This window comes from Echeneis naucrates, chromosome 13, assembly GCF_900963305.1.
Source record: "Echeneis naucrates chromosome 13, fEcheNa1.1, whole genome shotgun sequence".
Lineage (NCBI taxonomy): Eukaryota > Metazoa > Chordata > Actinopteri > Carangiformes > Echeneidae > Echeneis > Echeneis naucrates.
Window position 1 is genome coordinate 18,475,202 of NC_042523.1, and position 21,017 is coordinate 18,496,218.

At 41.2% G+C, this 21,017-nt stretch overlaps 3 protein-coding genes across 5 annotated transcripts; 1 reads left to right on the plus strand and 2 right to left on the minus strand.

Moving 5' to 3' along the window:
• Positions 1-2,932: 2,932 nt before the first annotated feature.
• LOC115052680 (solute carrier family 13 member 2-like) lies at positions 2,933-11,669 on the minus strand. Of its 3 annotated transcripts, none has more exons than XM_029516946.1 (12): positions 10,977-11,669; positions 7,798-7,926; positions 7,524-7,660; positions 7,073-7,326; positions 6,593-6,785; positions 6,019-6,141; positions 5,708-5,917; positions 5,341-5,429; positions 4,442-4,557; positions 4,188-4,349; positions 3,815-3,952; positions 2,933-3,472 (listed from the first exon to the last, which is right to left on the minus strand). In XM_029516946.1, exons 2-12 carry the CDS (start codon positions 7,894-7,896, stop codon positions 3,344-3,346), a joined length of 1,650 nt encoding a protein of 549 aa, XP_029372806.1. In that variant the 5' UTR covers positions 7,897-7,926; positions 10,977-11,669; the 3' UTR covers positions 2,933-3,343. The 3 variants fall into 3 exon arrangements, with proteins under 3 accessions (XP_029372806.1, XP_029372807.1, XP_029372808.1); XM_029516947.1 differs by lacking the exon at positions 10,977-11,669 and adding an exon at positions 9,554-9,655 and having other exon boundaries at positions 5,341-5,455; positions 5,731-5,917; positions 7,160-7,326; XM_029516948.1 differs by lacking the exons at positions 7,798-7,926; positions 10,977-11,669 and having other exon boundaries at positions 7,538-7,647.
• On the plus strand, positions 11,136-15,637 carry slc46a1 (solute carrier family 46 member 1). The gene is made up of 6 exons (XM_029516949.1): positions 11,136-11,674; positions 12,031-12,422; positions 12,534-13,012; positions 13,658-13,741; positions 13,988-14,144; positions 14,279-15,637. The coding sequence occupies exons 1-6, from the start codon at positions 11,354-11,356 to the stop codon at positions 14,331-14,333; spliced, it is 1,488 nt and encodes a 495-aa protein (XP_029372809.1). The 5' UTR covers positions 11,136-11,353; the 3' UTR covers positions 14,334-15,637.
• On the minus strand, positions 15,536-20,564 carry sarm1 (sterile alpha and TIR motif containing 1). Its single transcript, XM_029516943.1, is given in 8 exon segments — positions 15,536-16,921; positions 17,209-17,330; positions 17,753-17,942; positions 18,090-18,416; positions 18,472-18,590; positions 18,688-18,900; positions 19,024-19,642; positions 19,904-20,564. Coding segments are annotated over 8 exon segments (2,184 nt in total). The 5' UTR covers positions 20,386-20,564; the 3' UTR covers positions 15,536-16,809.
• Positions 20,565-21,017: the final 453 nt, after the last annotated feature.

The window sequence follows — 21,017 nt, forward strand, 5'->3', positions numbered from 1 at the left end:
CTGCACATAACATTCAAAGTGCACAAGTAAACACAGAGGATGTTTTAAGGTTTTGGAGCATGCAAGGACACGTGCACCATAAAGCAGAGGCTACTCTGGTAAACAGAAGCAGTCAGTTCGGAGGTTTCAGTTTGCCAGTGAGAATTAATGTCACAGCTAACAAACACGGCCACCATGTTGCGGTCTGGGGTCTCTGATGTTTAACTGATTTTAAAACCATATGTTCCTGCGTACATCTGAGGATGTTCCATGGGGGCCTCTCCAAGATTTTTTTTTTTTCCCCTGGGTAAATCCAACTTGCATTCTTCTGTGAAACCTCAGCAGAACAGTGAAAGCATAAGTCTCAAAGTAAAGTGGAGAAATAAAGGACATAAATGAGAGTGGGAGCGGGAGTAGAGGTATGTCAATACAGGTAGATTCCTATCCTATCCTCCCAGTGAACCAGAAAAACATCAGTGCCCTTAGCTCGTAGCTATACCTTAAACAAACCCTGTCCTCAGCGAAAGGGTGAGGCAGAATGACAGAGAGATGGAGGATTAATTACAGATTGGATAAACTCTTGAGTTACAGTCCAAAGCTCCTGCAGAGCAAAGCTACTGCCGAAGGCTCTTTCTGCTACAGATAGAGTTGAGGGAAGAGATTCCACATGGCTCCTTTGTAAAAGTCACATTGTTTTCTGGAAAATAATTTCTCAGTGTGCAAGTGTTCTCAGTTGCAATATCATGTTTTGCAGGACTTGAACTTGTTATTGATTCAGAGGCACTGAAGCTGAAGCTGTGTTTCTCTTTTCCCCTTCGATCACTTATGGTCTGTTACGTATACGCTGAAGTTTTAACACTCCACACTGACATACCTATTTGTAATTTTTTGAAATTCTGGCCTTGCACAACAGTCGCATGCATATATAGCCAATTTAACAACTACAGCTGTCAGTTGAGGGTGTAATCACATTAATAGGTCACACATACCATTAAGTTTATCATGTAAATCTACGATGTGTCATAAGGGAGGAATTTCATGGTGACTCATCTATGGGGTGACTTGGACTTTTCATCTTGGGACTTCAATAGAATCAATCTAGAATTACTAGATTGAAGGAAAACACCTGCTGTTAAATCGCTGACAGAGATGTGGCCAACAAAAGTGACGTATATGTCACTTTTATTTATTTATTTTTTTTTTATCTGTTGTAGTGACAGATAGTTGATAATGTGGAGCTGCAAATGTTGATAGTCTTCCAGGAATAGAGGTTCGCTGGTTGATCTTTTTTTAAGATTCAGCTGCACCAACTAAATTTCAAATGTTAGTATGCTAAAAAGTTTAAATCTGCTCACATGTTAACACTGTCTCAGTGCAGCCTCACAGAGCAGCTTTGAAACTGTGTCAAACTGCTGTGCTGTTGCGCTTCAGTGATATGTTGATGGATTGTTGTGACTAAGCTTTGTGTGCTTCCCCTTTTCACAGGATACACAAAGATACACTTTTTATTGGATATAAAATTGTCACAAGCAATAAGAAATAAGCTTTAAACATAATAAAGGTTGGAAAATTGGAAATACACATTTGTCCATTTTTATGGTTTTCAGTAGATAACAGTTTTAATTATTTTCTTTTCAAACATCCTCTTGATGTTGATGAGCAGTAGATCTGATTTCATATTTCATGCAATCAGAAACATTATGATTTATGAGTGTCCTTTAAAAAATTCAGAGAAACATTCAGTGCCTGAGGCAAAGAGCGGCAGTGAGATTTATCACTCAGTACCTCATGGCTCAGGTTAAAGAATATATAAATTCCACAATTATTTTACCTGTCCCAAGGACATGAGATAATAAAATGTGCAGCTGTCTCCCCAAATGACTGTTGTCAGTATGGTAGATTCACGATTACCACTTATTTAATCTCTGATTTGTGCCCCATCACAAGCCCTAATCATAAATGCTAGTACAGCCAAATGGCAAAGCTTTCCAATGAGTACGATAATTGCAGACGCTTGTGCACTGAATTTATTTAAATCTTGCCACTTCTTGCATAACTTAAGAAATAGATTCAATGCCAATATCCGTGTAGGATTTCATGTTGCAAATGGACAAAAACGTCATAAAATCCAAAGCCGGACTCGTTTGGCATTTACCTCATGAAAATACTTAAGAGTAAACACCAGTAAGCCAAACGGCAGAAAGATGTCGTCTTACCTTTGATAACAGAGATCCATCGCACAGTGACGAATTTCCATTTCTGTAAGAACCGGTTTAACAGGAGAGGGAGAGATAGATTTTCCCTTCTATGATGCAGCTCTTCAGTCTTTGGCAGAAGTATGGTCACTAGGTTGAACAAAAACATTGATTTTAAAACTGCTTACACTCTGACCTCGCTGTAGATTCACATTTTCGAAATCCATTTTGTTCCAAACCTTCACATACAGCAGAAATACAGGCCCCTGCCAAGGAGCTCAACCAAATATTTTCAGTCAGTTTTCTCTAATTGATTTCTTACCTGTAATAATTTGCATTCCTCCCACACTGACCCCCTGAAAGGATTTTCTGTGCTCTTGGATCTCTTTAAATCAGTTGGTTAGCCGGTGTTCCTAATCCTCTAGCTGGGAATTAGATCTGAGCCCATCATTAAATTCAACTGTCTCTACTACAGTGTATCCTTGAACCGGCAGCTTCTCTATTCCAAATATTTACCTTTTTCCTTTTTTTTTATTTTTGGAACATGAGTTTTCTTGCATTGAAAAACAAATTAGCCTCAATAGCTTTCAAGCTTTCAAGTAAGTATAATTTTCTTTAAGCATCCACATAAACTGGGGATGTTCATGTTTCTCTCTCCAGGCTACCTTCACTGAGACTACAGATCTCCACAGCCAGAGGACAATGACACGCGATCATCCATTGTTTAAGAAGGTACATAGATATGACATTTCATTGCATTGCTTTAAGTTTATTATAGTAGCACACTCTTTGTTAAAAAGGCAATAACAAATCAGAATATCAATGCATTTCCATTCAATTTATTTTCCATAAATAATTGTTTTTAAATAATATTTTATGTAGGTGGAAAATAAAATGTCTGTATTGGATATAAAAAATACTGACTTCTGCTTTGTTGACGGTGCAACAGATGCTTTATCCCAACTAACTTGTTTCACATAAATCATATGAAAATGGTGCTCTGCTTTTTCCAGCCAGTATGACCAATTGGTTTCTAAGGAAAGCAAGCTGTATTAATCTGCATCAGTGCACGAAGACCTTCTGTCCTCTAAGTCTTCTGCTGGTCCTGATGGATTAGATGGTATTTTTCTTCCTCTCTCTCCCCTTTTTCCCTTTTCACAAATTAATATTCAAGGTGTTTTGGTGACATTAGCCCAACTGGGAAAGGTATTCAGCTGGAAGATCGCCACACCCCACGTGTTAATGGCAATGTTGATGGTTATGACTCCCACAAAGTTTAGAATGAATCCAGCCTTAGCCTGCAACAACCAGAAAAATAAATCATGAACAAAATGATAGTTGGACCTTTGTCCAGTGCTTAGTCAGCAACATCACAAAGGTCTTATACTAATCTAATCACATTAATACCAATTTCTCGAGCTACTGAACCATGTATATGTTGTATTTGCTTCTTAGCCTGCCTAAGCTCAGTTTCCATGGTGATATTCAGAAAATTGTGTGCATGCAAATACATAATACTGATTAGATATAAGGATTAATATAAGCTGCTCATCTAAAATTGGATAGTAGCCTTTATCCAAAACACTGTATGTATGTCAACACACACAGTTTCATGGTTTCTAGTTTCTGAAAGGTCTTACCATGTCCATAACTTTAAGGTTGCCATAGGAGAAGGCAACAGCGTTGGGTGGAGTGGCCACAGGCAGCATAAAAGCCAGCGAAGCAGAAATGGTGCAGGGAAACATGATGTACAGCGGGTGTATCTTAATGGCAGTGGCCTAGAAGCAAATTCATACGGATGATAATTGGGTATGAATATTGAATGACCCTCAGAGCTTTTAATTCTGGTGGTAATTCTTCAAAAAGCAATGTCTACAAGCAATGAAATCTGTAATTCTTATTTAATTATACTTCCTAAAGAAAAGATTTCTTGAAATTGTATTGGAAACATGGTGCTATAAGCAGTTTTTCTGCACTTGCATGTATATGAGACTAAAACTTTGGCTGTCTCACCATGGAGGCCAGTATCGGTAGAAACAGAGTGGTGGTGGCAGTGTTGCTGGAACATTCAGTGAACATGGCGACCAGCAGACACAGCAAAATGGAGATGGCAAAAGGAGGGATGTTCTGCAGCGGTATCAGACTTTCTCCCAGCCACTGTGACAGGCCAGATTTCTTTACCAAGTAGAGGAAAACAGATGTCAGCACTGAGACATTTCTAGAAAAGCTTTCACTTATAAAAATGAAATCTTGATCATCTGCATTACCTCACTCCCATGAGCCAATGCAAAACCTCCACCCAGAAGTAAAAGGATGTTCCAAGGCATCTTTTCATGGACAACGTCCCAAGTAAGCAGAGCTGAATGGGCTTCGGCAGGCGCGTCTGTTAAAGCAAGCAACTATTGTTCAGGACACTCATAAATAATTATCTATCTAACCCAAGTGTGTAAAAGCTTTTATTGACTACAGATACGAGACTACAAAGAAAAACCTTAGAAGATAAAAAGAAGCCTGATAAAGTGGTAAACTATCAGGATTTACAAAAGCACTTGTTGAAAAATAATTTTAAAATGTGGCGCTGCAGCTCGTGTCATTCACTTTCAAATACATTTTTCTTTTTTCCAAGGTGAGAAATGGACTTTGGCACCTCAAAGTCTGCACAAAACCTCTCACACTAAAAGCATGTTAATCATGGTGTCACTTCTCTGTGTCCAAAACACTTCACATTTTGAGGAGCAGCAAAGAGCTTGTAGGTTAAAGGCAGCAGCAGGACACGCTTAACTTAAGTTACCAAGGGAGAAAAAAAACTACCCTTGATACAAAAGTAGTTGTCTAAGGATCAGTGCAGCATGTGCTATTGCACAGACTTGACCTTGGGGCTATCAGGCTACAGCTTAGAAAGAAGTGTGGATGACATTTACTACAAAACACTGAATCAGCGAGATGGACTTGTCAGGGACAGTAAAAGCTATTGAGGTTATTGTATCCTTGTGTGTTGTAGTACACAGATAGGAAGCACAGAAATTGTTCTAAAAGTGCACTGTCATCATGTGACAGACTTTCTGCAAACAGAAAATGACCACTTCCTATTGTGTTGTCCAAACATACTCATGGTTAGTCTGTGCCCCTGTTGCACAAATTCATAACAACTTAAAAGATGACCCACCATGCCTGGACTGGCACCTGGGAAAAGTGGATGGGATGCAGAAAAGGAGTGATGACATAAACATGGCCACAGTGCCATCGGTGACATACCTGTTGACAAACAGCACACAAGACATCTTTTGTTAACATTACATTTTTTAACATTGATTTAATCTTGATTCACAAGCTTCCAATCAACCAACTAAAACTGGACCTATGCTCAAAGATACAACACACCAACAAATACTTTGCAGACTTTGAAGACAAATATTTAGTGATTAACAAACGCTGGACAGATGTCCCCACTCCACTTTTGCTCTTTTCCATCTATGTCTGCAGATTTTTCATTTAGGAGTCATGGAAACTTGTGGAACAATGATTGTACTCACGACTTGTCTTTGTTGAAGAGCACAGTGGCCCAGCCAGGTATAAACCCGGGCTCCCTGGTAAACCACATAAGAACCAGCAGCGTGAAGATGACCAACACACAACTCTCAGCGAAGCTCATCCTGCCCAACTTTTTGTATTCATCTTTGATTACCCGGTAAGCTTCCAAGTCGCCATCTTTCTTTGTGCCACACCCAAAGGACTCTCTAAAACTGGAATAACGCCATGAAAATGTATTACTATTTTTGGCAATGTAAAAAAAATGTTGGTAAAGGTAAAAGCATAGAGAATAACACCAGTCCATGAAACTTACTTGAAGCCCAAAAACATAAACTGCAGCCACAACCAAGACAGAGCGAGCATCAGCACCATGTTGGGGAATGAGAAGCCAAAAAAACTTGCAAAGTTGATTATACCTCCATTCTCTGGAAAGAGTCTGTTAATGATGTTGAAAGAAACAGAAATTAATTATCAAACATTAAAGTGGACTGTGTTGAGAAACAAGTTTACAACTTACTCGACAAGTTAAATAAGTTTTTTTTTTAAGACATTTGAGCTCTTAAGCTAAGGGCTTTATCAGTTCTGAAATGACTGACTTGAAGAAACGTTTCAGAGAGAGAGATGAAACATCGTTCAGTTGCAGTTAAAGCCATTAACTGGATGGCTGACAACCTACACAAACATACATAAATGAGCAATCACCTGCTGAACCTAACACTATTTTGCAAATACACATTTACAAAATTTTTGTGAGTTCACATTGTGTGTTAGATACAAATAAATTGTCCAGTCTAAAAATGTTTCCTCAGAACTGATTTCAAAATTGCAATTTGTTTATTAGGCTTTTGTAGAGAGCGTTGTGTTGTTTTCGTGTATGCAACCCTTACTCATCAATCTGGCCCTTGAGGATGACATTGGGTGTGGTTCCAGTGAGGGTGGCTGTCCCTCCAATGCTGGCAGCATAGCAAACACTCAGACTCATGCCTTTTAACAGCTTTGTATACTTTTCCTCCCTCTTCAGTTTTCGCTGCTCCTCCACTGGACTCCTCTCACAAACCTCCAGAGGAACAGTGTTGGGAGCTTGGGAAGATGATCACAATTGTTTAAGTGTCCAGTATGTTACTTAAATGTACTGTTTGGTCTTAGACTTTGTCATAGTCTGTAATTGTTGAACTCATTAAAAAACTAAGTTCTTAAAGGAGTTCAGTAAAAGTTTGGTTTGACATTTCTGTGTGAACTTACTTAATCTGTTTTATTTTCCTCTCCTTAATTAGATAATCTATTTGAAGTAACTATTACATTATTATTATTATCATCATTATAGCTATATTAATATGAAAAGTAGTAAAAGACCAACACACACACACCCATGTTGACGCTGCTGTCACCGGCTTTAAACTTCGTATCATCGCTTTCTTTGGAGTCATCAAGCTCAAATGCCCGGTTTTCCTGACCATCCCTCACAGCAGTCAGACGACAGTTCCTCTCTTCAGCGTTGGCCTCTGTGTCACATAGCTGCTGGAGCACGGCATTTGCGATGGGCAGCATCATGGCTGTAGAAGCTGTGTTGCTGATCCACATGGACAAAAAAGCCGTGGTGATCATGAAACCAATCATCAAACTGGGGAGGACAAAAACAAGTGATTATATTAGATGAGGAGGTGAAGGTTGAAGAAAACATTTGAATTGATTTGATTCACACTTGAGTCAACCCTATCAAAACATTTTTTTCTTGAATGTCATGTGAAAGGGCATTGTCAGCATGGTAGCATGCTTCAATGCATATTGTAGCTGCAGTGTATGTATATATATTCTTACAGAGATGGCTTCACCCCAACTAAAAGCAGCACTTGAAGGGCAATCCTTCTGTGGAGGTTCCAGTGCTCAACAGCAATGGCTACGAGCAGCCCACCGAAAAAGAGCATGTTGGAGTCTTTCAGGTACTGGATACACACCTGAGAGGGAAAAAAGGCGAATAACAACAAACAGTCTCATGATAGAGTGTGAAACTGATTCTAAGAATGAGGAAAAATACATTGTTCAATGAATGCCACTATGGCCAAATTTGTAACTGGTCTATAAGTAGAAATACCTCATCTGACTCCATGATTCCCATCATGGGGAACAGAATGACAGGAAGCAGGGCAGTCACAGCCAGAGGAATACACTCCATACACCAGTACAGTGCCATGAGGATTATCACAAAGCCACATTTTGCTTCCTGTAATGACAAATAAGGTCTGTGTTACCCAACATTATTCACATACATAGTGACGGCTTGTCTAATAGCCTTGACACTAGTCTTGGTAATGTCTGCCCAAGTAGACATAAAGCCCTAAAGGAGAACTAGCTTAGCCATTCTCTGTAGATAACTGTAGTCATTTTTTTGGAGGCAAAACTTAGATAATTATACTAGACAATGCAGCATTTTGCAGTTGACAGATTTGGAGACAGCTATTAAAAATGGCATAACATTTCGTAGTAACACAAATTTAAGCTACAGTATCATCTAATTTAGCATTTGCAGTTGTATTGTCTTCTGTCATGTTAGACAGTAATTAAAGAATTAAGATTAAAGAATATCTGTTTAAATGACAAACAATGAGACAAGCTGAAGAGGACAGAGGTTGCGGTCTTTGATCTTTCATTTAATTGCACCAAATGTGCCTCTGAACATCAATTTATCATGCTCCAAGATTAGAGGGAACAAAGGGTCACTCTGGGACATTTTACAGCTAAGGACACAGAGTAACCAAATCGATATACTTCTAGGATGCTTTCTATGGTCCTTTTTGATTATCAAAGCCCACTTCTTTCAATTTGCCTCAAATCTGGATAAATTTGGAGCAGTCCAACTAAAAGGCCTGATATGCCTCTCTATTTTTTTTACAAGCATACTTGAATGTGGAATTAGCAATTTAGAAAGCAGATTCTTTATTTGGTTCCAAATACTAATTCTCAGCTATGATACATTAATGAAAACTCCCCAGCAAATTTCTTGTGACTATATATATATATATAATATGCAGTTGTTAACTTCTTCACCATTAATTACATTTAATTTGTTTGGCTTCTTCTCTAGTAACTTGTGTCTGCAGCCTCCCTGGATTCTCTTTTGAAAACCCTCAGAAGAAGAATTTAAAATCCCTTTCATTACGAAGGCGATAACAGCAGAGTCTCCCAAATCTGCCTCATTAACTTCAAATCTCCACAAAATCAAATCTTTATGTCATATTCTATCACTAAAACAACATCTCCTACCACTATGATGCATTATCTGTACTACATTTTAGAGCTGGATAGCGCATCAAAGCACCAAAGGTCAGAGATCAGACATGATAATGTAGTCTTATCTTCAGGTTTATATTTGGATATTGTCCTGTGTTTTGATAAAGACAGGGACATATCTATCAATTAATTTGAGTCAGTGTGAAAACCCCGAAAATCTAAATGTGCATTGAAGTCGAACTGGGAATGCCATTTCTTCTTTAACAACAGACAAACACTTTTTAGACATTTGACGCAAACAAATATTTGACTTCTCCTATCAAGCTGATTTTCCTCAAACACCAACAATTTTATAGGTCTTTAGTTGATTTCACCCATAAAGAGTAAAGCAGCAGTCTGCCAACAGTTTTACTTACACGGCATCCTGGCCAACACTGCTGGAAACATGTTTGAGAGAAATAGAATCTATAATGTACATGACATTGGAAATAATGTGACTACTCTACACTCAAAACGCACGCAAAGAGCGCATCCTTACTCAATACAATTTCAGCCTGCAGATGTCTCTTGCAACAGAAAAAAAAATAAACAAACCACCACACATGCATTCATGTTCTTACTGATGTTGGGATGATCAGTGGCAGAGGCAGAAGTAGAAGAGGTGTCAGGACTATCACAATGTAATTCCTATACCTCCACAGCCAAGTAAGAAATGCAGTCATGATACACAACGTGTGATGGACATCCAAAAATTTTGAACAGTTAAAGAGAAAACGTAAATAGCAATATCCCCTTCTATTTAAACGACAGTAAATCGCAGCATATATACTAGTATATACAAAAAAAGATTAAAAATTAACTTTGGGGCAAGGGCCTGCATGTACAAGGTGTGTCTCCATGTGTTAAGAAGAGTGTAGATAAAGCAGCCAAGAGCAATAATTTACAGAAAAACATATCTTTTCGATCTTGATAGCAAGAGGGCACAGCTGCTTTGCATGCATCCGGTGTAAAGGATAAAAAAAAATGGTGATCATCAGAAAGCCTGCTATGATAATCATGAGCATTATACTTGCAAAATTTTACTTCACTTAACAGTCTGTATACCGTAAAATGCGCAACTCAGCTCTCTCTTCTGTTTTCACTTCAACCTCTGAACTTGCCCATTTCTCGGCTCTTTAGTCCGATAAAAACAAGCCGTTCAGCTTGGTGAATTACACCTGTAAGAACTAGGAAACAAAACAACAAGGGCTTATTATAGAGACATCTAATTTGGCGGTTTTAAAATTAATTTGAGCCAATGCTCTTGATGGAATTTGCTCATTTGAAATAGAAAAACACCAAACATGCCTCTGCAACACCACCCAACAACACAGCCCTTAATTATGTCTTACAAAAACAACAAAGTGTCAAGTATAGTGTTATTCTGCTTTGAAGAGGCCATAAAAAAAAAAAAAACAGTTTCAACAGATAGCAGGGTTCAAGACTGTGTGCATAACTAGTGTGGGTGTTAACTCAAAAACAATGGTGCAATTCCAGCGAAAGGATTCACGGTTGCAATGTAGACAAACCAGCTCGTCCTTCCAGCCTGCTGATAGATCCAGAATAAAAAAACTGTTGGGTGTTTTGGCTTTGAGATAAACCAGAGCGTGCTTCAATCTGTACGGTGAAACGTCACAGAGACAGAATGGATAATACTGTTACCTTACATATGCACATAATCTACTTAGGGACAAATAAGATATACCTTTATTTGTCCCACAGTGGGGAAATTTACAGTTTCGCAGCAGCGAAAGAGGGAATCAGTGAAAAAGAAATAGATTTAGATTTAGAGAAATACAATTTACATATATATAATATATAATATATGCCCTCAGAGATTACATATAGTATTATCTCTTTTTTTATGGTAATTGCTTTGTATGACTGTCTAGTATGAATATGAACGTGTAAAAACGTGATTAAAATGAAATAAACATGTGACCAAGTAAAATAAGAGGTAGTGTGTGCAGGACAAGATGAGATTTAGCTTCAACAAAAAGTTACCAACGACACTTGTAGCCGCAGTTGAAGGCCGGTGAAGCGAAAATGAACTTCGGTGTAGTTGACCTCTTCATCCACACGTTGCTGCTGAGTTTCAGCTTTGTGTGTCTCCTCCTTCGTGCTGCTGAGTTTCAGCTTTGTGTGTCTCCTCCTTCACCCTGCTGAGCTCAGCGTTTCGACTTTAACACAACAAAACACGGAGCTAAATGTAGCTAGCGTTAGCATGAGGCGCTAGCTAGCCGCAGCTCGTCCCGGCGCTCCAGAGGAGCTCCACGTTTGATTTCCGACTGAAAATAATAATAAAAGATAAAATAATAAATAAATAAAAAAAGGTTGGAAACAACGACACGGTTCATGCTTCACGGTGAGTCCGGTTCGACATGGACGAGTCCGACACCACCGCGATCCTTCCCGGCGACCTCCTGGCTGTCACGTCGGCGGCGGACCAGGAGTCGGACCGACCGGCTGCCAAAGACGGCTCTGACGAAGCGGCGGCCGCGGTCTCAGTGAGACCGCCGCCCCGGTGCCCGGTGCCGGTGTCGGTGGAGCCGGTGTTGTTCCTGTCCATGTTCTCTCTGGTCCTGCAGACCCCCCTGTCCACTCAGTACCTGCGGGACCGGATCAGCGAGGACCTCGGCTACAACGGCACCCGGAGGTCCGGCTGCAGCAACAGCTCCGTGACCCCTGACCCCCTGCAGGAGGTACCGGGGACAGAATCAGCCCAAATACTAACCAAAACACGGATGAACACGAGAAGTTACCAACAAAAACATTCAGAAATGCACAGATGAACACATCGATAAACGTCTTCATGCATTCATTCATAAAACATTATATTCTCTTTACTCAGGGCTCAACAGTGAAGTCAGTCACAGCTCAGATATGAGTGTGAACAAGCTGTGAAATAGTTTTTCTAACTTTTCTTGACAGCTGAAAACCTTCATCTGTCAGTCTAGTGTAGGCATGTCATGACGTTTGTTGGGGTTTCCTGATCTGGGCCTGTTTTTATGTGGTCTGGATGAATGAAGAATTTCTTTTTTAATAATTTTTTTTCCAGGAGGTTGACATCCTCACAGCCCACTGGAACCTGTACATCAACCTGGGGGGCTTCTCCGTTGGCTTGTTGGTGGTGCCTCTGCTGGGCTCGTGGAGTGACCTTGCAGGTCGCAGGCCCATTCTCATCCTCCCCAACCTTGGACTGGCCCTGCAGGCAGTGGTCTACCTAATTGTGATGTACCTGAAGCTGCCTGTGGGCTACTTCCTGCTGGGCAGAGTGCTCAGTGGCCTTTCTGGTGATTTCAGTGCTATCCTTGCTGGCTGCTTCTCGTACATCGCTGATACCAGTAACAGAAGGTCCCGCACCTTCAGGGTCGCGGTGCTCGAGGCCTGTCTGGGTCTTTCTGGCATGCTGGCCAGCATTATTGGTGGCCAGTGGCGACGTGCACAGGGGTAAGAAACGTGTGTTGTTGTAGTCACAGTATTTGGAGAAGTATCAATCAAATCAAGTCTTTGTTATCTTAAGTGGTGAATGTAAAGATTAATGTTAATGCTTGTGTATAGGTATATCAATCCATTCTGGCTGGTCCTGGCCACCAACTTGGCTGCGGCTCTGTATGCTTCCCTCTTTGTCCGTGAGTCTGTCTCGCCAGACCCACGTGCGAAGCTTTTCACCACACGCCACCACAAGGCTGTCTGGCACCTTTACTCAACAGGAGGCAGTAGCAGTGAAGGTGGTGGAAGATTTCACAGATGCAAGCTTTGGCTTTATACGCTGTGCTTCTTCCTGGTGGTGACCATCCACTCGGGCAGCAGGGAGCTGTACGTGTTATATGAGCTAAGCTCCCCGCTCTGCTGGGGACCGATCCTCATTGGCTATGGATCAGCAGCACAGAACCTGGCCTACCTGAGCAGTCTGCTGGGGCTGAAAATCATGCAGTGCTGCCTGCAGGACTCCTGGGTGGCCCTGGTCAGTCTGGCCTCCAATATTGCTGGACTGGTGGTCTTCTCTGTCGCTGACACCACCCAACTCATGTTCACAGGTGAGAGGCTCTGAAGTGAGTTTTGTAAAGAGAGTTCTTCAATTTATTTGGATGGTTAAAAATATTTCTCGTTCAATAAAGGACAACACATGTGAGATGACCTCAAAAGGCTTACTCCAAAATTAAGCACAGAAATCAGAATTTCCATGTACAATTTTTATGTCCTTTATGGTGAAAATGATCTCACATTATTAGAAATATGCTGCTGTGAGTGCTGCTCAGCAAGTAACAGACAGATTAAGTCATCAAGCCGAGTGTGTTGTGGCTACCTAAATACCAGCCAATTTAAAAAAAAAAAAAAAAAAAAAAAAAAAAGCTTTAATGGCAGATTTGAACCAGATTCTGTCAAATGTTTCTGTTCATAGCCCAAGGGGATAATTAACATGATTCTCAAAGTTTAAATTTGCATGTTGGATGGATTACAGCAATCAGTTTCATAGTGCTCAGTACACCATCTTAATGCATACACACAATTCTATTCTATTATATATATGTTAATAATTTTTGGACTGTTACTGCAAAACATGAAATATTTTCACTTCACATTTACTATGACTATTAATGACAAGTTAAATAAATACATTCCTTCCATTGGAAAATTACTTTTGCATCCAAGTAAGCATATGTTCATTTGTCTGTCACCAGGTTATGGTCTGTGTTTCCTCTTTATGGCTGTGACGCCCGTGCTCAGGTCAAAGCTTTCAAAGTTAGTGGACCCATCAGAACAAGGTCAGTGATCGCGTGCAATACTCCACATGTTTAACTTGCCTTCACAGTGACAATGATTTAAAAATTGAGGATTGTATTCAACAATTTTGGAAAGGGAGCAAGCTCAGTAATGCCCACTTTGTATTATTTGAATTAGTGAATTAAGAATATTTGGTTTCGTTATACAGTGTGCTGTTTTATTGGAAAGGCAGACCGTGAAGAGGAGCCTAACAGGATTTACGTACAGTAATAGTCTGTTTCCTTCAGGTGCCCTGTTTGCTTCGGTCGCCTGTGTTGAGAGCTTATGTTTTCTGGTGGGAAGTGGTGTCTTCAACTCGCTCTACCCAGCCACACTGCACTTCATGAAGGGCTTTACCTTCCTATTTGCTGCCATCATCCTCCTCATCCCTGCTGGAATTATAGGGTCTGCTCATGTCTCATTGACCCTCTTTTCCTTGTTTTCTATAAAAAAAAAAACAGGAACTCTCAACAAATGCCTTTGAAAAAACAGAAAATAGAAATCTATTCCTTGTAAAATGATCCTTTCTATTTTTCTAGGACCCTTCAATGTTTAGACCAGAGAAGAAACCACAGAGACGCCACAACTTCCTGACCTGAAGAAATGCAGAGGGCAGAGATGAAGTTTGTCCTGCTGTCAGTGGGAGAGGTGAGCAGGTCGGACCCAGAGACATACGCCATGTTCACCTGTGATAAGGTGTCACACCTAAATCATCTAGGCCAAAGGATGAAGGATCAGCCTCCAGACTGACGTTATTGAAGCACCCCCTCTGTATTGATGAATGGATGCTGATCCCTGAAAACTCCAAAGCGCAGTGTTAATTTACTCTAATCATGACCCTTATAAATGGTGTAATGAACAAGATACCATGAATACAAAGCAATAATGTTTTAATTATATGCAGTAATCTACACCACATACAGATCTTCAGAGTTTACTGATTGTTCATTGTTAGTAGTCTGCTGTCATACTAACACTAGCTACTTTACTCACGATAACATTGGTGTAAATTGATTCTGTACTTTTTGCGTAATATTTGAATAATTGATACTTATATTTTACATTTTCCTTACTTCATACTAACATTTTATGTAAAATGCTGTTGCTGATCATTTTACGCCATGACTTATGTAGAGTTCTGATTGCAGAACTAGCAGTGGCATTAGTACTTTTACTCAGGTAAATAATCCAAGCATTTGTATGTGGTCTTTTTGTCTTAGTCTTATTCGTGGCGTTATCCTGTAAGCGGATAGGACACCTGTGGCAAAAGTGTCAAAACCCAGCAATCAGTAATCCACAGCAGAGAAACTGTCAAGGACAAAACTGCTGCAGTAAAAATGGATTACTGAGTTACATCCCTCTCTCTCTACCACCACCACAAACAACACTGGATAGTCCCAGAGCTCAGGCCCAAATCCATCATGCACACAGGGGTCATGTCTTAGTAGCAATTTGAGGGAACAAGAGCTATCGAATCAGCTTTAAAATGCACAGAGGGAAGTCACAAGGTTAAGTGAAGTATTAACTGAACTTCGGTGAATTAATCTGGTAGATTGTTTTTCGAGGCAGCAGTTTGGTTAGATTGTTGATCATAACCAATATTCAGATACTGTGCAATAAAAATTTCAATTTGTTGCCATAATAATAGTAAGTTAGAATCATTTTGCCTGTTTAAAGAAAACTGATTATTTTAGACACCACGTCTCTAAAATAATCTATATATAAAGACGATATAAAGATCATATCACACGAAAATAAGTGAACAACAAATAAATGATTTCATCGGTAAATCTTAATAACATGTTTTATTTTTTGAGCCTGTTTGAAATGAAGGGACCTTCATCTGTGTTTCACACTGAAAAAATTAAAAATACATGTTGATTAAAAAAAGAATAAAAGACAAATGCAATCCTGTGTTTAATTGAAAGAAATTACACTGAGCATTTGTAATAAATGTTTTAAGGGGGACACTGGAGGCAAACAATATTAAGGCAAACTCAGATAAAATCCCTGTAGAACAGCATTTGCATTAATGGTGCAGCAATGCAATTTTAAAGAGCAATACGTGACCAACACATCTCGATGACTCCTTCATCAGGTATTTACTTCATCAAAGCAGGATGTCCTTCTTTTCTTGCTGATTTATTTACGCAGCTATAGAAGTTATTTGTCACTCCCCCAGGCCTCTTTTTTTTTTTTTGTTTGTTTGCTTATATGCTTTGATTGAGGTAACAACGGTGACTCTTCAATTGTAAAGCCGACAAATAATTGCTAAACACTGGTGAATAAAACCACTGACAGGATTAAATATAGTTTAATATATAGCACTATGTTGTAACAGCCAACAAGACACTGTCAAACATGTGGCATTATGATCATTTTACTGGAGTTACTGGCGCGTTTTGAGCAATAACGAGTTAAGGTACATTAATAGGAATATCATTTTTTCTTTCCACTTTTAGGGAGAAAGCAAACATTTAATACTATATGCATGTTTTTTCATTGTTTGTGCGCTCCTTATATCTGTGTTTAGTAAAATCAGGTGTGCAGTCACAGAGTATGTAGCCCTCTGTACAGTATGCCTTCAGCTTAGATAACAGCCTCACCAACTTAAAACCCCGAGCAAAAAAATAAAGCACAACCTGCTTTGGTCCTGTGCATATTTCATTTATCGGTTAAATAACTGTAATGATGTGAAGTGTTAGTAAATGCCTCCAGAATAGTTGTAGATGATTTTGCTGGGTGCCAGTGAGAGCTGATCTATTATATATCTTTTCCTGAGAGTCAAAAGGCATATTGTACCTGACTACACATTTATTGCAATGTGAGGATACTAACATTTAATGCTTGGAGTTTGGCACCAATAATCTCCATTCCCTCCTATAATGCAACTTATCATTTTTCAATACATTATATAATGCCTTAATATGAGCGTGTAATCAACACATGATCAAATTCACTTCACATGCATTTGGGCAAAGCAGTTGAAGCTGCCGGCCACCTTAGGCCATGTGGGATTTGGTATCACTGAAAACTACTATAGCTGAGTTTAAATTCTTCTTATCTGAGCCTATTTCTTTTTCTGCCCTTTGGAAGCATCTGGGCCGTCAATTTGGTCCGGGTGTCCTTTCAGAAAGCGAATGATCTTTTCAATCGTGGCCTCCTGATACTCGTGGGACCATCTGTGGCAAAAGAAGGCGACAGGCATTTTAATGATGGGCATTGGGAGCAAATAATCCTAAATGGATATTTTACAGCACTGCTACTTGCCTGTCACAAACAATGAAAAATGAACCCGTGTATTGTTTAAATTTTCATGTAAGACATATGAGGCTTTGAAAGATTTATGATTTCACAGAGAACAACTGTAGCATCACAACAACCTCCTAGTGAGAATGGTTAGGTCGCCCACTGAGGCAGTCGGCGAACTTCCCAGAGTGTCCCAGAGACACAGAGATCAGCTACTCACTTGATGCCATTAAAGTTGAGTATTGCTCTCATGTCCTCTGGCAGAGACATTGGGTCTGGCCACATAAAATTTTCTGTTACAGGAATGATGTTCTTCCTACCAGCCAGGGCCATGACTATTTCCTGCAAGATAAATTATCATTTTATTAAATAATTTTTTGGAGCCAAAGAGCTATTAAAACATGACATCATGTAAGAGCACAAACGACTAGAATCACCCATAAAGGAAAAAAAGTGAAAAGACTTTTGCATTTGGAATATGAATTTCAACAGTTGATTAAATTGATAAAATTCCATACACACTTTAAACTATCAGTCCTGGGCAAGTAGGATATAAGTGAGAGTGAAAGAGGTTAAAAGTAATACGCAATGGTAAATAAAGGAATTTTATGTCCATATGATTAACCCCAGTTCCCGAATCAGGACTACAATTTTTAAATTCTAAATTCTAAAATACTAATAATAAAAACTCTCTTTGTATTGTGGGCTTCTAAGCAAAGATTTAATGTGACTGGACCCAACATTTTAATATGGAAACCTCTGACCTTGTGCACCCAGTCCTTCATGGCAGCGTCACCCATGCACTTGTCAAGTGCATTGGCAGACAGAACCAGGATGAAGTTGCGTGCTTGCTGTACGCTCTGAATCAGTTTGTCTTCGAATTTTCCGGCCTCCAGCTTTTCCACATCTATGAAGACGCTGTATCCTCGAACCTGCAGGTGCACCTTCAGGAGGCTTGAACCAGGAAACAAAACTTTTACTAAGAGTTGATACAGAAAAAAAATTGCCTTTTAGCCACGTACATCTGATTCTTGTTTCCTCCAATTGAACCATTTCCTCCTCATGAATATCCTCTTTTTCTAGGTCTGTTTGAGTCCTTACCTCGCCAGCTGGGACCCAGTCGTTCGGCGGTAGCTTATAAAGACGTCGGGCCCTGCAGGCTGGGCGTCTGTATGGCAGGGCTTTAAAGGCCTGCGGCTCGCACATAGTATCTTTGCTCTGTGGACTCCATTGTCTATGTGACAGTCATGCTGGAGCTGCTGATCAGTAAGGCTCGGGATGGTGTTGCGGTCCACTCCTGATTGGACCAGACCGTAAGTGTACTGACGGAAACGGGGGTCCACATCAACTAACCAGTCAGCCATGTTGTTGGGGTCACACGTTGAGTAGTTGGCGTAAGTTTTCAACACACGTAGATCTCTCAGAAACCTGCAGAGTTAAATGGAAATAGTGAATGAAACTAGTTTTGCGTACATCCACGTACTTGGGCTAAAGAGCGTTTACCGCTTTCCTTTTTCGGGTGAGGCGTGCGGTCATGCCCAGATCACTGCTCAGATCCTGGTCTGTGATGTTAAGCAGGAGGTCTCCGTCCACCTGCAGCTCCTGCATATTAAGACAGACTATTTAGCTGAGCTTGTAGAGGAACGAATGTGTAGATGCCCACATTGCAATGATGCAATGTCTTTATTACTTAACTCACCTGGAAACGGTCACAATAAGTACTGAAGCCAACCTGCTGCAGCCACCTCTGCACCTCACAGGTTTTCCAGTTGGGAACAGATGAGAGGATACGTTTTGGCACTTCCTCACCCATCATGGTCAGCGCTCGCTTGGCAAGTCCACAGGCTGTACCATTACTGGCATACATGACGATTCTCTTCAGGCTCTGCACAGCTCCGATCTCTTGAAATATCTTGAAATGAAATGGATGACAGTTTAAAATGCTTGAGACAAAGACAAGCTGCCAAGACAACAAAGCTTCCATGCGGCGCAGCCTGTACTTCTGAATTATATAGAAAATGGACAGTCACTGTACCTTCGTGTTGCGTTGGCGAGACTTGATGCTGGTTTCAACACAAAGGTAAAAGGCCGCGATGCACTTTCCCTCCACTCTTGTGCCATCCAGTAGTGGCAAGAGATGCTGCAGATCAGCCGCCGTCTTTCCCTGCATGCAGTCTGCGCTGTCCAGTAAGCTGCGGGCAAAATCATCTGGATCCAAAGAGGCAATGAAAGGCTCCACCAGCTCCAGGGTCCCAGATTTCACAACCTCCTTCTCAATTTCTCTGTTTGCAGCCAACAATGTTACAGCCAGGCATGCGTGGAAGCGAATAAGTTCGTCCTCTTTGGAAAAGGCCAGCGGGAAGAGCCACTCGGCTGCCTGTTTCTCAATCATCCACCGCTGGCAGTGGTGGCCTCCATACATGGCACAGTTAGCGAGGGCCACGGCACAGTGTCGCAGCACAGTGGGATCAGTGCCCCGGCACCAGAACAGGAGGGCATCCAGGGCACCGTTGGAGATGAGATGGATGGATGTCTCCTCAGTATGCTTGAACATGTGCTCCAGGATCCCGGAGACACTGCGAGCCAGCTGGGCGTCTTCCTGCTGTCGGGTCAGGTTGAGGATGACCCCCAGGCCTATACGAGCTACATAATCTCTGTCATTAGAAATGTAAATATTATTTTGGTAAAACTTAAGTGACATGTTGACATTCATGTGATTCGTGTGATAATTAAAAGAAAAACACCCAAGATAGCTGAAAATAATCTGATGAGAACATTTTTAAAGTTAAAGATCATTAGAATGCTTTTGTTGTTGTTGTTGTTGTTGTTTTTCCTGTGCAAAGAAAGCACAAACCTAAAATTCTCAATAAGCTATCCATAAATGTGAGGTCATTTTTGTGACAGCGCTGGTGTACCTGTTCTCTGAAATCAGGATCTGCTCCAGCAGTTTTGCAGACTCATAAGTGATCTCCACAGCCGGTGTCAGCTGCAGCTGGAGCAGCAGTTCCAGGCCCCCATCCAGCCGGATCCTGTTGCAGATCTCCTCGGCCACCTGACGTCCCACAGTGGGCAGGACCCAGGCCTCCTCCACCAGCTGGAAGATCTCCGCGATGGCCCTGTGGGTCTCATCCTGGTCCGCCGTTTCCTTGGCCGACTTCAGCCTCCTGATGGCGGAGCGCAGGGCGGGGAGCGAAGTGTCCAACACCGCCTGCACGTCGGCATTGATGCCCGGAGAGACCGCTCTGGGGTCCGATCCGGATCCGGATCCGGATCCCGATCCGCTCCGCCCTCTCTGCAGCCGGCTGACATAATCCGGGACTGTGAGCCTCTCTGAGCTAAACATGTTAAAGAAATGTCGACAGAGCCTCCACAAGATGAGGGTCAGACAAAAGATCATCCACAAACAAGTGAGATCAGCCTGCTCGGATCTTCCCTGAGACCTGCTCAGATCCTGACAGGTCTGAACAACCTGGATGCGTCGAACAAGGAGGAACAACAAGCAGGAAATCCAAAGTGACAGTTTCCAGCACCATGCATCAGCTCCTGAGGATCCAGACGATGATCTTTTGTCTCTGTCACCCCAACCCCCTCCAAAACACAAAAACAACAACAACAAAAAAAAAAAAACACCTGATTCAACCTCACTGTGAACAAATGCGTCCAAAAAAAAAACAAAACACAAAAAACAATGAAGGGCTGGGAGAAAGATCCCACTTGTCTTCCGGGAGGGAGGCGGGGGGGGGGGCAATAAACTATTGTTTATTTCTTCTCCTGCATTCACAGAAATTTACAGACAAAGAAGGCTTCTCAGCTCCGAGTTGTTTTCCTTCCACCCGACGCTCTACAGCGGCCTCACACATCCAGTCTGTCCCGGGACCTTCCGCATCGTCAGGTCAGAGTCGGTGTTGGCCGCCCACCGGCTCCGGATGCTGCCGGTGATGGTTATTAAAAGAAGCACCCCCCTCTCCTCCTCTCTGCATCATGGCCGTGGATGCAGAGCAGCATGCCGCCCCCTGCTGGAGGAACCTG

What these genes read in the sequence shown, in the direction of transcription:
- slc46a1 (XM_029516949.1), top strand. Translation starts at nt 11,354, where the DNA reads ATGGACGAGTCCGACACCACCGCGATCCTTCCCGGCGACCTCCTGGCT. An exon ending in AGTGGACCCATCAGAACAAG is followed by an intron (nt 13,742 to 13,987) that starts GTCAGTGATCGC and finishes TGTTTCCTTCAG; the next exon opens with GTGCCCTGTTTGCTTCGGTC. An exon ending in ATCCCTGCTGGAATTATAGG is followed by an intron (nt 14,145 to 14,278) that starts GTCTGCTCATGT and finishes CTATTTTTCTAG; the next exon opens with GACCCTTCAATGTTTAGACC.
- LOC115052680 (XM_029516947.1), bottom strand. Translation starts at nt 9,655, where the DNA reads ATGACTGCATTTCTTACTTGGCTGTGGAGGTATAGGAATTACATTGTG. An exon ending in TTATACCTGGCTGGGCCACT is followed by an intron (nt 5,456 to 5,730) that starts GTGCTCTTCAAC and finishes TGTTAACAAAAG; the next exon opens with ATGTCTTGTGTGCTGTTTGT. An exon ending in CATTGGCTCATGGGAGTGAG is followed by an intron (nt 4,350 to 4,441) that starts GTAATGCAGATG and finishes TACTTGGTAAAG; the next exon opens with AAATCTGGCCTGTCACAGTG.